We start from the raw sequence: 16997 nt of genomic DNA, 5'->3' as shown, positions 1-16997 counted from the left end.
ACTTTCCCCAGTGCCTGTGGAGCAGGAACCCACACCTTTGGCATTGCCCAGGTCCCTGGTGCTCCGTGGGCAGGGTGGGTGTAATCCAGGACAGGCTGTTCCTCTCTGTCCCACTCAGGGATGTATTATGTCTTTTTTCCTAATTAGAGCAAGCACATTTAATTAGTCATGGATTTAGAGCACACCCTGAGAAAGGCTCCCTGTCACTTCCATGGATTTCCATGGCAGGGCTGTGTGTGGTGCCACACAGGATTCCTGGTGTGCCACCCGTGCCTCTGGCACCACTGCCAGCCCAGAGGGAATTAAGGGAGGAATGACGTGGATCAGTGGGGGGTGGGCTTGGGGGGCACCCTGGAAAGCCCCTCAGAGGGGCAGGAGCTGCTCCCCTGTTGTCCCTGTGGCTGCAGTGGCAGAGCTGAGGATGGAGATCATGGAACCTCAGGCTGGTTTGGTTGGAAGGAACCTGAAGGATCATCCAGTGCCACCCCTGCCGTGGGCAGGGACACCTCCCACCAGCCCAGGCTGCTCCAACCTGGCCTGGGACACTCCCAGGGATCCAGGGGCAGCCACAGCTGCTCTGCCCAACCTGTGCCAGGGCCTGCCCACCCTACCAGGACAGGATTTGTCCCCATCTCCCCTCTCCCTGCCCTGGCAGCACAAGGCCATTCCCGGTGTCCTGCCCTTCCATCTTTGTCCAGCGTGGCCGTTGAGGCGAAATGGAGGTGGTGGAGCATCCCCCCCACCCCGCTCCAGACCCTTCCCTGTCCCTGTCCCATCCCCATCCCATCCCAGTCCCATCCCCGTCCCAGTCCCATCCCCATCCCAGTCCCATCCCTTCCCCATCCCTGTCCCAGTCCCACTCCTGTCCCGTCCCAGTCCCACTTCTGTCCCATCCCTGTCCCATCCCCTGTTCCATCTCAATCCCATCCCTGTTCCATCCCAGTCCCATCCCTTCCCCATCCCTGTCCCAGTCCCACTCCTGTCTCATCCCTGGCCCAGTCCCACTCCTGTCCTGTCCTAGTCCCATTCCTTCCCCATCCCTGTCCCAGTCCCATTCCTTCCCCATCCCTGTCCCAGTCCCATCCCTTCCCCATCTCAGTCCCATCCGTTCCCCATCTCTGTCCCAGTACCACTCCTGTCTCATCCCTGTCCCATCCCTTCCCCATCTCTGTCCCAGTCCCACTCCTGTCCCGTCCTAGTCCCACTCCTGTCCCATCCCTTCCCCATCCCTGTCCCAGTCCCATCCTCATCCCAGTCCCAGTTCCACTCCTGTCTCATCCCTGTCCCATCCCAGTCCCATCCCTTCCCCATCCCTGTCCCAGTCCCATTCCTGTCTCATCCCAGTCCCATCCCAGTCCCATCCCTTCCCCATCTCTGTCCCAGTCCCACTCCTGTCCCATCCCTGTTCCATTCCTTTCCTATCCCCCGTCCCATGCCCATCCCACTCCCCACGCCCCTCCCGCCTCGGGCCGCCGGACTACGAGTCCCACAGTGCGGCGCGGGGCGGGGGCGGAGCGGGCTTTGTGCGGGCGGCATGCGGGGGAGCGGCAGCCGGGGCTGGAGCCGGAGCTGCCGTCGGAGCCGCCGCCGCCGCAGCCGCAGCCGGAGCCGGAGCCGGAGCGAGCCCGCCCCGCGGGGCGGAGGGCGAGGCCGGCGGGCCATGCCGGGCGGGCGGGCGGCGCTGGTGCTGGTGCAGCCGCCGCGGCCGCGGTAGGACGAGCGGGGCCGAGCGGAGCGGAGCGGAGCGGAGGGAGCGGAGGGGCAGCCATGGGCAACGCGGGCAGCGTGGAGGCGCCGCACGCGGAGCTGCGGGCACACGGCGCGCCCCTGCGCCTGCCCATGCCCGAGCCCGCCGAGCTGGAGGAGCGCTTCGCCGCCGTGCTGGTGAGTGAGGGAGGGAGTGAGTGTGTGCCGAGCCCGGCCATTGTCCGCCCGCAGCCGCCGCTCGGGCCGGGAGCTGCCTCCGGGCTCGGCCCCCGCCCGCGGGACGGGCCGCGCTCTTTGTCTCCGAGCCCCCCGAGAGCCGCCGGGAGCGCGGCCCGGGCGGAGCCCCCGCCGGAGAGCCCCGGGCAGAGCCCCCGCCGGAGAGCCCCGGGCAGAGCCCCCGCCGGAGAGCCCGGGGCAAAGCCCCCGCCGGAGAGCCCGAGGCAGAGCCCCCGCCGGAGCTCCCCGGGCAGAGTCCCCCGGGCAGAGCCCCCTCCGGAGCGCCCCGGGCAGAGCCCCCTCCGGAGCGCCCCGGGCAGAGTCCCCCGGGCAGAGCCCCCTCCGGAGCGCCCCGGGCAGAGTCCCCCGGGCAGAGCCCCCTCCGGAGCGCCCCGGGCAGAGTCCCCCGGGCAGAGCCCCCTCCGGAGCCCCCCGGGCAGAGCCCCCTCCGGAGCCCCCCGGGCAGAGACCCCTCCGGAGCGCCCCGGGCAGAGTCCCCCGGGCAGAGCCCCCTCCGGAGCGCCCCGGGCAGGGGCAGTGCGGACCGCGGGGGGAGCGGGCAGGGCGGGGAGGGAGTGCGGGGGCGGCACGACCCGCCGGGACACCCCCGGGCCACCCCGGGCATGTGTGTGTGCCCCGGGACTCCCCGGGCATGTGTGTGTGCCCCGGGACTCCCCGGGCATGTGTGCCCACCCCGGGGACGCCGTGGCACTACCCCCTCCCGGGGGACACCCCGATCCTGTCCCACTCTCCCCGGGGACACCCCCGCCCTGTCCCCCCGGTTTGTGCGGGCACCGGGGGCCGGTGCGGGGCGCGGGTTTGTATGAGCGGGACGGGCTCGGTGTTTGCGATCAGCTCGGCAGGGCAGGGCTGTGCCCCCCTCGGTGCCCCCTTCGGTGCCCTCTTCGGTGCTTCCTTTGGTTCTCCCTTTGGTGCCCCCTTTGGTTCTCCCTTTAGTCCTTCCTTCGGTTCTCCCTTCGGTGCTCCCCCGTGCGCTGCATCGGGCAGACCCGCTCGTTCTCAGGATTATCGCGACCCATCTCCTCTGCCATGTCATGCCCACTTTGAGCCAGGGTTACATGTGGGGCAGCGGCTGGGGCAGCACGGGCTCATGTGCGTGCCATGCCCTGCGCTCCCTGCAGTGCCAGGGGGAGCCCAGCAAGAAGAGCCACTGCCCGAGCCATTCCCAGCTCCCATCCCAGAGCAGCCCGAGCCATTCCCAGCTCACATCCCAGAGCAGCCTGAGCAATTCCCATCTCACATCCCAGAGCTGCCCGAGCCATTCCCAGCTCATCCCAGAGCTGCCCGAGCCATTCCCATCTCACATCCCAGAGCAGCCTGAGCCATTCCCATCTCACATCCCAGAGCAGCCCGAGCCATTCCCATCTCACATCCCAGAGCAGCCCGAGCCATTCCCAGCTCATCCCAGAGCAGCCCCTGCCCCCCCTCCCCGGTCCTTGAAACGCTCCCGGCGCTGGGCGAGGATTCACAAACTGGTGTGTGTTGGGGATTATTTCTGGTTAGACCCAATTAGATTATCATGTCTAAGAAAAGCATAAGCCTATTGAGGCAGAACCCCCACGGCCGAGCCACATGGCGAGGGACATGTCCCGATTGTTGGGCACGGTGGAAACCCCTGACATGGTGTTGCTCCTGTCGGGAGAGCTGTGGTGGAAACCCCTGACATGGTGTTGCTCCTGTCGGGAGAGCCGTGGTGGAAAATCCTGACATGGTGTTGCTCCTGTCGGGACAGCCGTGGTGGAAAACCCTGAGCTGGTGTTGCTCCTGTCGGGACAGCCGTGGTGGGTTTGCAGGTGGGAGATGCTCCCATTGAGGAGCATCCCATCCTCAGAATCCAGGCTGGGTTCACCTGAGCCTGGCACGGGGTGGTCTGGGTGCCCCTGCCCGCGTGGTCTGTGGCAGAACATCGGTGGGTGTGAGTTCGGGCTGATGGATCAGATCAGTCAGAGGCAGAGGGAGAGACGTGGAAGGCCAATAGCGGAGCCAGCAGGACCATGCCCGTTGTTTCCTGAGGTACTTGCAAGGAGGAGATGGCCCTGTGGTTTTAAGGCTGGACTTAAATTAAGGCTTGGAGGGCGATGCTGTGGCCGTGGCTTTGCTGGAGGGAGAGGCTGCCCAAGCAGAAGGGATGTTGGATGGTTTGCTCCCATTCACTCCTCCTCCCGCTGGGAGAAGCTGCAAGATGGGGCCCAAAAATCACCTTCATGCCCCTCTTGAAGCCAGGCAGGGCTGGCTGGTGGTGGTGCAGCTTCCAGGAAATATCTGAGCAGTTTCTGACTGAATAAACTCACAGGCTGTTATTATTTGGCTTTCTCTGTGGCTCTGAGGGAGGGATGAGTGTGCCACTGGTCAAACCCCAGAGCTGGGCAGGCAGGAGGAGTGCAGGGATTAGTCAGAAAGGAATAGTTGGGGGAAAAAAGATGAGGAATATTTTCTGTGGGGAGGGAGGGTTAGTCAGGAGATGTGAGTATGAAGAAGCAGCTGAAGGTTGTAGGACTAAACCTCCCTTTCTTTACACGCTGTCTCCAGAAATTAGCCTGGCACGAGCTCTGCTTGCCCACTCGGGAGCCCTGGTGAGGTCCTGGAGGGCTTTGCTGACAGCAGCAATTTTCCTGTCCCTGCTCAGGTCTCCAGGAGTGTTTGTGACGCTGATGAACGTGCAGTTCTGCTGGGCAGCTCCTGCAGGGCTGGAATCGGCGTGCCCAGGGGTTTGTGCCCAGTGCTGGGGGTCAGGATGGGGTCATGGGGACAGGTCCCTCCTGTGCAGCCTCACAGGGGTGGTTTGGAGTTGCTGTCGTTGCCCCTGGTGCAGAACAATGAGCCAACACCCTCCAAAGGGTGCCCGTGGCCCCCAGGGGAGCTCAGGGGGGCTGTGATTTACCACAAGTGCCATGACATCGACTGGTTTGCTTTTCCCACTTTGAACACGCTCTCCTGAGCCCCTCCAGGCTCTCTGGGGGCCCTGCAGCTGATGGACCTGAGTGCTATTAGAGGACTTTGTGTTGAGGAAGACTCTGCTGAGGTGGCTTGTCCACCCCAAACAGGCAGAGTGACCTCAAACACCCACAGTCACTCGCTGCCCCCTTGGGCACCTCTCTCTTGGAGGTGTGTGAATGGCAGGGGGTGATGGGCAGTGCCCCAGGGCACACTCTGTGGGTGAAGCTCTCCCATCTCGTGTGTGTCACGGTGCCCTTGGTGTTACCAGGGCTGTGCTGAGCACACAGGAGGGACAGGGATGGGGGACAGGGGTGGGGGACAGGGATGGGGGACAGGGATGTGGGACAGTGGTGCCAGGTGTGGCTGTGCCACCCCTCCTGGCATGAGAGGATGTCCCTGGGCATCTGTGTCTCCTGGGGCTGTGTTTGGCAGGCTGTAGTAAAGGTGCCTCCATGGTTTGTGTGTTGTGCTGGGTCTGTGCTGGTGAGGCCCAGGGGGTGTGTTGTGTTTGGTGGGATGCACTTCATGGAGGATAATCCAGGAGCCATCCAGGTTCTGTCTGAGAGCTGGGTTGTTTCTTCCACCTCTCAGCCTGATGTGAATTGTTCCCTTTTCCTGGGAAATGATTCCCTGAGTCTCAAGTTTACACAGAGTGTGAGGTGCAGGCAAGTGCTGGTGTGGCACTGCCCACCCAGTTCCCCCTTTGCCTGGGAGGGGTGATGGCCAAACTGAGATCTGGATGCCAGAGCTGCCTTGGAGCCTTCCCAGCACTGGCACATCCCCTGCAGGAACCTCTGGCTGTGGTCCCTTCCCCACCAGGCTCCCTGTTCCTCCTCAGCCATGTGGGATGCTTTCCTGGCTGTATCCCATGGGGGTGTGGGGTGAGGATGCAGGAGCCCTGGGTGTTGATATCCACCTGTGGGCTCTGGTACCCAGCCCTGGGCTCTGGTGCCCAGCCCTGGGTGCTGGTACCCATCCCTGGGCTCTGGTACCCACCCTTAGGTGCTGGTACTCAGCCCTGTGTTCTGGTACCCAGCTGTGGGCTCTGGTACCCATCTCTGGGCTCTGGTACCCAGCCTTGGGTTCTGGTACCCGGTCCTGGGCTCTGGTACCCAGCTGTGGGTTCTGGTACCCAGCTGTGGGTTCTGGTACCCAGCCCTGGGTGCTGGTACCCAGCTGTGGGTTCTGGTACCCAGCTGTGGGTTCTGGTACCCGGTTCTGGGCTCTGGTACCCAGCTGTGGGTTCTGGTACCCAGCCCTGGGTGTTGGTACCCAGCCTTGGGTTCTGGTACCCGGTTCTGGGCTCTGGTACCCAGCTGTGGGTTTTGTTACCCAGCCCTGGGTTTTGTTACCCAGCTGTGGGCTCTGGTACCCAGCTGTGGGCTCTGGTACCCAGCCCTGGGTTCTGGTACCCAGCTGTGGGCTCTGGTACCCAGCCCTGGGTTCTGGTACCCAGCTGTGGGCTCTGGTGCCCAGCCCTGGGTTCTGGTGCCCAGCCCTGGGCTCTGGTACCCAGCCCCAAGTTCTGGTACCCAGCCCTGGGCTCTGGTACCCAGCCCTGCTTTGCTGCAGAGGAAACCATTGCTGAGCAAACCCAGCGTGCCAGGAGTGTTGCAGACACGGTGGCACCAGTGGCACTGCTGTGCCATGTGGGCAGTGGCACCCACGGGGTGCCTTCCAGGCTCCCAGCTCTGCTGCAGGGTGGTCTCTCCCTGCCCCACCCCACGCCAGGGGGGTTGGAGGCCCAGCCTGGCCAGGGCTGGCAGGGGAAGTTCTGCCTAATGAGCTGGGATTGACATCATTGCACTGCTGGATTACAAATCTGTGCCGGGGCTCACAGGAAATCTCCTCTTCCCCTCCGGGTGGGATTGCTCTGCACAAAGAGGCCTCTGTGGGATGCAGGGAAGGGGCTTGGGCAGCGGGCAGGGCTCTGTGTGCCACCCTCAGGTTGGCAGGAGGGCTCTGGTGCTGCCCAGGGCACCTTCCCCTTCCCCTGAACTTCCCTCCTGGCTGGGTTTGTCCCAGCGCCGCTTCCCACACCAGCAAAGGCACTTTGAGTGTCTCCTGCTCAAGAATTCCAAAGCTCAGTGTGAAAACCCTTAATATTTCCCAGCTGTTTTCCATCCCCCTCGCTGGTCCATCACGTATATTTAGGCTCTGTTTTATAATATATGTGCTGAGGGGCTGCAAGGCATTAAAGAGCAGGACATGAGGGGCATGTCTGGGGGCAGGGCAGGCCCCTCGTGGGGCACTTGGTGGGGCACTGCAGTCCTTGGTGGAATTCCTAAATTGAACAGAAGTGGGCTGGATTTCAGCTGAGATCCTGAACTGCCTGATGATGCTCCCGTGCCAGGTGGGGTTTGTGGGGTTGGGAGGCAGGATGTGGAACTTGGGAGATCCTGAACTGCCTGATGATGCTCCTGTGCCAGGTGGGATCTGTGGTGGGTTTGTGGGGTTGGGAGGCAGGATGTGAAATTGGGAGATCTTGAACTGTCTGATGATGCTCCTGTGCCAGGTGGGATCCGTGGTGGGTTTGTGGGGTTGGGAGGCAGGATGTAGAATTGGGAGATCCTGAACTCCCTGATGCTCCCATGCCAGGTGGGATTCGTGGTGGGTTTGTGGGGTTGGGAAGCACTCCCTGATGCTCCTGTGCCAGGTGGGATCCATGGTGGGTTTGTGGAATTGAGAGGCAGGATATGAAATTGGGAGATCCTGAACTCCCTGATGATGCTCCTGTGCCAGGTGGGATCTGTGGTGGGTTTGTGGGGTTGGGAAGCACTCCCTGATGCTCCCATGCCAGGTGGGATCCGTGGTGGGTTTTTGGGGTTGGGAAGCACTCCCTGATGCTCCTGTGCCAGGTGGGATCCATGGTGGGTTTGTGGGATTGAGAGTCAGGATGTGGAATTGGGAGATCCTGAACTGTCTGATGATGCTCCTGTGCCAGGTGGGATCCGTGGTGGGTTTGTGGGGTTGGGAAGCACTCCCTGATGCTCCTGTGCCAGGTGGGATCCATGGTGGGTTTGTGGGATTGAGAGTCAGGATGTGGAATTGGGAGATCCTGAACTGTCTGATGATGCTCCTGTGCCAGGTGGGATCTGTGGTGGGTTTGTGGGGTTGGGAAGCACTCCCTGATTATGCTCCTGTGCCAGGTGGGATCCGTGGTGGGTTTGTGGGATTGAGAGGCAGGATGTGGAATTGGGAGATCCTGCACCAGGTTTGGGAATCTCAGGCAAAGGAGATTTCTGGAATTGAGCCCTGTTGGGTCCCTTGTTCAGGCTCCATCTCAGACGTGTCCCTGCCCTGGGCTTTCCCTCGAGGTCTCCTGAAATAACTGGGGCATTGGCACCTCTTGCCTGAAGAAACAAGCCAATAAATCAGGTTGTTAAATGTCTTTATTTCAGGGTGGGTGGGGACACTCCTGCCAAGCTGCTGTGTCAGTCACTCGGTGCCATTTGTAACTTTTTCCACCCAGACATCACGGGAGAATATTTTTATAGCACTGATTTTTAATGTGAATGTCTGGAACGTGAGCTCTGAGGTGAGCAAGCAAGTTCTTGGTGTGGAAAGGCCCTGCCTTCCCCCTGCCCCACCAGGGCACTGAACTCTGGCAGACTTTTATCCACTTCCTTAACCTTGGGTGCAAGATAAAAGGGGTTTATTATTTTTATTTTGTCTTCACCAGCAAGGTCACCCCAGCCTTGGCCCTGAGGGGTGAGATGTTCAGCTCTGTGGTCCTGCATGTGGTGGGTGATGAGGGCAAAGGATCTGGGAGAGGGGCAGAATGACATTACAAGATGATCTTACACAAACCAGCAGCTCTTGAGTTGTGTTCAGTTCATCACTGAGTGGCTCCAAGTCACCAGTGGCTGCTTTTAGTCTTTCATTTATAAACAGAAACTGCAAGAAAAGGAGTCAAAACTGACAGAAACTTCTCCCCCCAAACAGCAGAACTGAGCAGAAACAACCCCAGACTGAAATGTTTGATTTCCTTGTGTTTGTTCAAAAGCACTTGTTATTTTTATTATAGTTTTGTGTCGTTCCACAAAGTTTATAAATTATTCAGGCACTTCTTAAAGACTAAAAATGAAACATCCCTGTGAAGGTGTGTGTGGTAATTATCAGCCTGTGTCCCTGGGTGGCTCCCTGAGAGAAGGGGAGTGTTTCCCTGCTGGAATTTTGGGAGCTGGATGCTCTTTGTTGCTGCAGAAGGGCCTGACCTGGTGCTCCAGCTGGGTCAGCACCACCCCTGTTTTTAGCAGGTTTAACTGGGGCTCCTTTCGAGGTCAGCACCTGCTGCAGCAAAGCATTTGCCTTCCCAATCTGTCAGAAAAGGTGCTTTAAATCTGTCCCCTTGGGCTGTCCCTTCACAGCCAGGAGAGGGGATGACCCTCCAGGAGCAGTTTGGTTTCTTTTCCTCATTATTTCTGCCCTGAATCAGACCAAGCTGTGCCATTCCCCTTCTCATCTTTTGTTTGCTCTCTGGGGGTTACTTGGGGACAAACCTTTTTCCCCAAAAGCAGTTTCAGTTTGGAGCTTTCAGCATTTCTGTTGTTCCCCAGACTCTTGCTGCCCTTTCAGCAGCTGGGAAGTGAGACTGGGCAGTGCCCACTGGTCTGTTCAGAGCTGCAGAATCCCTGGGCTGGGTGGCACTTTTGCTTTTGCTTTGCAGTGTCAGTGGGGCCCCTGCCCTGGCACCAACCTCGGGGGGGTGTGAGGGACCAGGGAGGGTCTCAGGGGGTGGGTTTGTGCTCCAGGGGCACCTCCTGTGCCTCCAGGGGAAGGGGTGCCACGTTGGCACTGGTGCCCGGTGGGGTTGGTTTGGTTTTGCTGCAGGTTCTGCTGCACAGGTTGTTGTCAGGAGTTGGTGGTGCCCCTCACAGGAGGCTTTGGTGCCACTCACACTGGGCATGGAATGGTTTGGGTTGGAAGGGACCTTAAACCCAAGCAGGGACACCTCCCACCAGCCCAGGGTGCTCCAGCCTGACCTTGGACACTCCCAGGGATGGATCCAGGGGCAGCCACAGCTTCTCTGCCCAACCTGTGCCAGTCCCTGCCCACCCTCCCAGCCACCAATTCCTTCCCAATACCCCCCCCAGCCCTGCCCTCTGGCAGTGGGAAGCCATTCCCTGTGTCCTGTCCCTCCATCCCTTGTCCCAAGTCCTTCTCCAGAGGGACTGATTCTGATCCATGTTTGAGGCATCACTCAGAGCTCCTTGACCTGCTCATGGATAATGATTCCCATGGTCAAGCTGTAATTTAGAACCAAAATAGGGCAGGGAATGCCCGTGGGACTCAGATTTTACAGGGGTAAACCCATGGATTGATTTCATACAATCCCAGACTGGTTTGGGTTGGAGGGACCTCAAAGCCCACCCAGTGCCACCCCCTGCCATGGGCAGGGACACCTCCCAGTGTCCCAGGTGGCTCCAGCCTGGCCTTGGACACTCCCAGGGATCCAGGGGCAGCCACAGCTTCTCTGGGCAGCCCAGCCCAGCCCATCCTTGCATTCCATGTCCCTGCAGCTGGCCTGGGATGGGCAGGGAATGCTGGTGAGTGCCAGGAGGAGGCTGTGGAGCAGCACGTGGTGCCCACGGTGCCCCCGTGCCCTGCATGGGAATGGAGAGCAAGTGAATGATGCAGGACATGCTAATGCAGCCCCACCCCAGCCCCAGGTCAGCTCTGGGCACCTGGGCTGCCTCCTGAGCTTGAACCAAGCACCTCATGGTCAGGATCAAAGTGCTGCCCAGCCCTGGAAGCCCCGGGTGGTTTTCCTGGTGCCTTTTGGGTGCTGTGCCCTCAGAAGGGGCAGTGGCAGCAGGAGGATGGGCTGTGGCTGGAACGTGCCCTGCTCACTCCTGGGACATGGAAATGGGATTTTTTTTCTGGTAACAAGAAGATTAGGCCTTAAAAAAGTAGCAGGAGGTGCTCCCAGGCAGTGTGGAAGCAGCTGGGGCAGCTGCTGGGGGGTTTCTGGGGCCAGCAATGTGCAGCCACATTTGAGACAAACTGGGCTGAATTATTGTTTGTTTTCTGCTTTGTTTGGAGGGAATTTGGTGTGGGAAAGAAGTGACACCAACTTGTTCCATTTGATTTATGTTTGGGTTAGAAAAACCTCTCTGGAGTGAGGCTGCAGCATCCCTGAGCCCAGGGGATGGGCAGGTAACAGCTCTGCCCCTTAAAAAGGGCTAATTTCCCTTTTATCACACCCTGCTAATTGTGGTTCTGGAGGGTCAGTGCAGTCAGAGGAGCAGATTTGCATCCCGTGGCCTTCACACACTCAAATCAGTTGATCCTGGAGGGCTTTGCTTTGCCCACCCAGAATTGGCACTGAGGAAAGAGTTCGTCCTGCAAAGGGCTCCAGTTGGAGCTGGATCTCAGGGAAAGGTCCTTCCCCCAGAGGGTGGTGGGCACTGACCAGGTTCCCCAGGGAGGATTGGGTTGGATCTCAGGGAAAGGTCCTTCCCCCAGAGGGTGGTGGGCACTGACCAGCCTGCCCAGGGCAGGGTTGGGTTGGATCTCAGGGAAAGGTCCTTCCCCCAGAGGGTGGTGGGCACTGCCCAGGCTCCCCAGGGCAGGATTGGGTTGGATCTCAGGGAAAGGTCCTTCCCCCAGAGGGTGGTGGGCACTGACCAGCCTGCCCAGGGCAGGGTTGGGTTGGATCTCAGGGAAAGGTCCTTCCCCCAGAGGGTGGTGGGCACTGACCAGCCTGCCCAGGGAGGGTCAGGGTGGATTTTAGGGAAAGGTCCTTCCCCCAGAGGGTGGTGGGCACTGCCCAGGCTCCTCAGGGCAGGGGGCACAGTCCCAGGACTGCCAGAGCTCCAGGAGGGTTTGGACAATGGGACAGGGACAGGGTGGGATTGTTGGGGGGTCTGTGCAGGGCCAGGGCTTGGACTGACCATCCCTGGGGATCCCTCCCAGCTCAGGATCTTCCAGGGTTCTGTGGAAAGCCCATGATGTGACCCCCTGTTTTAACCCAGTGTTGTTCCACTTGCTCTGGTTGTTCTGCCCTTCCCCATCTGCTTTGTTGAGATGCACAACGTTTCACAGGGATGTGTTGGAAAACACAAGCACTAATTTGTCCCAGGCTGTGTCTCTCCTAAAATAGTGCCTTTCCCAAGTGTTTCACTGCAGGAGGGCCTGGGCAGTGCAGAACTTGCAGAGACTCACCATGTGTTGCTTTTCAGTGTGCTGAGGGGTCTCTCAACAAGTGGAGTGCCCGTCAGCTGGTCCTGCCCAGCATTAAACATATATTTGGGGAGGAGATTCATCAAGCAGCAGAATGGTGGCTTTGTGCTGGCCATGAATGGGCTTCTCATGAGTGCTGGGGCTGTGGGGACCTCCAGCACTCGGCACTGCAGCTCTGCAGAGCAGCTGAGTGTCCTGGGCATGAGCTGGAAACGTGCCCGTCCCAGAGGCAAGTGGGGACACCTCGGCACGGGCAGCCTGGGAGGGAACTGTCCTGCCAGGGCTGGGCTGGGCACAGCCTGGGCTGGGGGCCAGGGAAAGCCCCGTGTCACAGAGATCCACTGGAAAACTCCTGGAAGTCGAGAGTCCTCTGGGTGTGTTGTGTGATGGGCACAGGGCTGTGTGAGCCGTGGGGTGGGAGGACAGGGGGAATGGGCTGAAGGTGAAGGAGGGCAGGATGAGGTGGGATGTTGGGAAGGAATTCCTGGCTGGGAGGGTGGGCAGGCTCTGGCACAGGTTGCCCATTTATCCTTTATTGGGAGACTGAGAGAGCTGGGAATGTTCACCTGGAGAAGAGAAGGCTCCAGGGACACCTGAGAGCCCTTGGCAGGGCCTGAAGGGGCTCCAGGAAAGCTGGAGAGGGACTGGGGACAAGGGATGGAGGGACAGGACACAGGGAATGGGATACTGGGAATAGGTGGGATATTGGGAAGGAATTGGTGGCTGTGAGGGTGGGCAGGCCCTGGCACAGGTTGGGCAGGGCAGCTGTGGCTGTCCCTGGATCCCTGGGAGTGTCCAAGGCCAGGTTGGAGCAACCTGGGCTGGTGGGAGGTGTCCCTGACCTTGGGATGAGACAATCCTTAATGTCCCTTCCAACCCAAACCAGTGTGTGATTCTATACCAGAAGTTGTATCCTGGTGGTCCAGTGGTTGGTGATGGCAGGAGGAGCCCACAGGGCTGCCCTTGGTGTCTCCCAATTCCATGGGCACCTCTGGCCACTCACTCTCTGGCCACTCTCCCTACAGGAATGTTGGTCCAGGGCAGAAGTTGCTCCCACACAGGATATTCCAGAAGCAAATGAGGAAATTTTGGGCTGTTATGGGAGACACCTTAAAAAAGACAAGAATTAATGTCTGTTGGTGGGAGGTGGTTTTTAATATACATTATTTGGCCAGAAATCATTTCCTATAAAAGGCCTTGGGGCGACTGTAGATGGGACATCTGGTCCTTGTTTGTCTGCAAAATGACTGTGCAGAGGAGGCCAAAAGCAGAGAATGGAGGGTTGGAGGAGTTGGCAGAGCTGCTGCAGCCTTTCAGAGGGCACTAATTACAGGGAAGCACCAAAGTGGCCAGTCCAGGAGCTCTGGCTGTTCATCCATCCAAGCCTGGCACATCCCTCTGGTGTCCCTGCTGTCCTGCTCTGTGGGGGACAGGTGGATAACTGGGCTGGGAAGGGATGGGAAAGGGCTGGGAAGGGATGGGAAAGGGCTGGGAAGGGATGGGAAGGGCTGGGAAGGGATGGAAAGGGCTGGGAAGGGATGGGAAGGGATGGGAAAGGGCTGGGAAGGGATGGGAAGGGCTGGGAAGGGATGGAAAGGGCTGGGAAGGGATGGGAAGTGATGGGAAGGGGCTGGGAAGGGCTGGGAAAGGGCTGGGAAGGGTCTGGGAAGGGCTGGGAAAGGGCTGGGAAGGGCTGGGAAAGGGCTGGGAAGGGATGGGAAAGGGCTGGGAAGGGCTGGGAAAGGGGAAGGGCTGGGAAGGGGCTGGGAAAGGGCTGGGAAAGGGGAAGGGTGGGGAAGGGCTGGGAAGGGCTGGAGGTCACCTGGCTGATCTATGCAGTGGTTTTCACAGAGATATCCCATAATTTCATGTGGCTGGGGGTGCTTCAAAGGGCTCCCTGCCCAGCTCTGAGCCCTGCGAGCTCAGACCATCAAATCCATGAACTCTCACAAATATTTAACTTAAAGCCTGGGCAAAGAAGGGCTTTGGTGTCGTGGGTGGGGGAACCTCTGGGGGTCTGCACACCCTCAGTGCTGGGGGAGCCTGGGGTTTGTCTCTGCTCTCACACACAAGGAGCCCAAAGCTGGAAGTGGCAAGAATTATCTTGGACCTCCGTGGGCAGCAGGTTGGTGTTGGTTGGTATTGGTGGGTGTTGGTTGGTGTTGGTTGGTGTTGGTTGGTATTGGTTGGTATTGGTTGGCATCAGGGTGAGATGGGGCTCCCAGAGCTTTACTGGGAGCTGGTATTGGTTGGTATTGGTTGGTATTGGTTGGCATCAGAGTGAAATGGGGCTCCCAGAGCTTTGATGGGGAGCTGATACTGGTTGGTATTGGTTGGTGTTGGTTGGTATTGGTTGGCATCAGGTGAAATGGGGCTCCTAGAGCTTTGCTGGGAGCTGATATTGGTTGGTATTGGTTGGTGTTAGTTGGTATTGGTTGGTATTGGTTGGCATCAGGGTGAGATGGGACTCCCAGAGCTTTGCTAGGGAGCTGGTATTGGTTGGTATTAGTTGGAATTGGTTGGTGTTGGTTGGCATTGGTTGGCATCAGGTGAAATGGGGCTCCCAGAGCTTTGCTGGGAGCTGATGGGAAGCTGGTATTGGTTGGTATTGGTTGGTATTGGTTGGCATCAGAGTGAAATGGGGCTCCCAGAGCTTTGATGGGGAGCTGATACTGGTTGGTATTGGTTGGTGTTGGTTGGTATTGGTTGGTATTGGTTGGCATCAGGGTGAGATGGGACTCCCAGAGCTTTGCTAGGGAGCTGGTATTGGTTGGTATTAGTTGGAATTGGTTGGTGTTGGTTGGCATTGGTTGGCATCAGGTGAAATGGGGCTCCTAGAGCTTTGCTGGGAGCTGATATTGGTTGGTATTGGTTGATATTGGTTGGTATTGGTTGGCATCAGGGTGAGATGGGGCTCCCAGAGCTTTGCTGGGAGCTGTTGGGAAGCTGGTATTGGTTGATATTGGTTGGTATTGGTTGGCATCAGGTGAAATGGGGCTCCCAGAGCTTTGCTGGGAGCTGATATTGGTTGGTATTGGTTGATATTGGTTGGTATTGGTTGGCATCAGGGTGAGATGGGGCTCCCAGAGCTTTACTGGGAGCTGGTTTTGGTTGGTATTGGTTGATATTGGTTGGCATTGGTTGGCATCAGGGTGAGATGGGGCTGCCAGAGCTTTGCTGGGAGCTGATACTGGTTGGTATTGGTTGGTGTTGGTTGGTATTGGTTGGTATGGGTTGGCATCAGGTGAAATGGGGCTGCCAGAGCTTTGCTGGGAGCTGATATTGGTTGGTATTGGTTGGAATTGGTTGGTATTGGTTGGCATTGGTTGGCATCAGGTGAAATGGGGCTGCCAGAGCTTTGCTGGGGAGCTGATATTGGTTGGTATTGGTTGGCATCAGGGTGAGATGGGGCTCCCAGAGCTTTGCTGGGGAGCTGGTGTTGGTTAGTATTGGTTGGCATCAGGGGAAATGGGGCTCCCAGAGCTTTGCTGGGAGCTGATACTGGTTGGTGTTGGTTGATATTGGTTGGTATTGGTTGGCATCAGGGGAAATGGGGCTCCCAGAGCTTTGCTGGGGAGCTGGTATTGGTTGGTATTGGTTGATATTGGTTGGTATTGGTTGGTATTGGTTGGTATTGGTTGGCATCAGGTGAAATGGGGCTCCCAGAGCTTTGCTGGGAACTGATGGGATGCTGAAGTCACTCCTTGGAGGGTTGTGGGGCTGGATGTGCCCACAGAGAGCTTTGCCCCACAGGTGGTTTGTCCTCCCAACAGCTCACCAGGTAAAGAGAACCAATTAACATGGTGCTAATTGTGGCAGTGCCCCGTGGATGGTGCCAGGGAATGTTGGCATTTCCTCCCTGGGTGACAGCATCTCTTTCCAGGTGGCTGCAGAGGTTGGGAGTCTTGGTGTCTGTAATTGCAGCCTCCTCAAACAGTGTGGGAGTTGGGGCTGTTCCCAGCACCGTGTCCAAGCCCTGGCACAAATCCTGCCCTGCTCACCCTGGGCATGAGAAGCTCAGTGTGCCAATGCTCAGCGTTCCTTCTGGAAAATAAACCAGTTTTGGACTCTGCAGTTCTATCCATGGATGTTTCTCGTGGTGCTGGGGAGGAAGGAGAGGAGTGGGATGGGTTTGGAGCAACCCAGTGTAGGGCAGGAATCACCATCCCCAGGGAATGGGATGATCTTTAAGGTCCTTTCCAGCCCACCCCAGGCCCTGGTTCAGGTTGGGATGGGTTTGGAGCAACCCCATCTAGGGCAGGAATCACCATCCCCAGGGAATGGGATGATCTTTAAGGTCCCTTCCAGCCCACCCCAGGCCCTGGTTCTGGAATTCCACAGGTTGGGATGGGTTTGGAGCAACCCCATCTAGGCAGGTTGGGATGGGTTTGGATTCTAGGGCAGGAATCACCATCCCCAGGGAATGGGATGATCTGTAAGGTCCCTTCTGGCCCACCCCAGGCCCTGGTTCTGGAATTCCACAGGTTTGTGCTCGAGCAGATGAATCTTGTGCATCAAACACTGCAGGAAAATGCTTTTCCTTTTAAATGTTGGGGTTTAACTCCTTTTCCATGAGCACCTGGGATGGTCCTCAGTGTCCTCCTGGTGCGTGGGGAGGGAGGGAGGGAGGGACTCAGCTGACTCAGATGGCAAAAGAGGAGGAATTTAGGAAGCTGAGCCTCAGCCTTTGTGCAGATCAGAGCTCAGTGACCTTCCAGCCCAGCCCAGCCCAGCTGGAGCTTTGCAGGGCTGTGGTGGGGACGTTCCCTCCTGGCAGAGGCTTCTCTGGGCTGCAGAGCTTTGGGCTCCCCCCCGTGCCAGCCCTCCCTTTGTGCCCATCACTTGGGGTGGGAGCAGGAGGAGTTTTCCAGGAATAACTGTGTGCATGTTCCTGTAAATCCAGGCTGTTGCTCCCTCCAGAAGGCAGGTGG

At 58.7% G+C, this 16997-nt stretch overlaps 1 protein-coding gene across 4 annotated transcripts in view; it reads left to right on the top strand.

The window, feature by feature from the left end:
• Positions 1–1533: 1533 nt before the first annotated feature.
• Positions 1534–16997, top strand: part of FMNL2 (formin like 2) — a 116278-nt gene continuing 100814 nt past the window's right edge. For all 4 annotated transcript variants that reach the window (XM_071562247.1, XM_071562250.1, XM_071562249.1 and 1 more), the window contains exon 1: positions 1534–1884. In XM_071562247.1, the coding sequence (XP_071418348.1) occupies positions 1768–1884 (117 nt within the window). In that variant the 5' untranslated portion in view covers positions 1534–1767. The remainder of the gene's footprint in view (positions 1885–16997) is intronic.

This window comes from Pithys albifrons, chromosome 8 (genome assembly GCF_047495875.1).
Source record: "Pithys albifrons albifrons isolate INPA30051 chromosome 8, PitAlb_v1, whole genome shotgun sequence".
In the NCBI taxonomy this organism is placed as follows: domain Eukaryota; kingdom Metazoa; phylum Chordata; class Aves; order Passeriformes; family Thamnophilidae; genus Pithys; species Pithys albifrons.
This window is presented reverse-complemented; position numbering and strand designations above follow the sequence as displayed.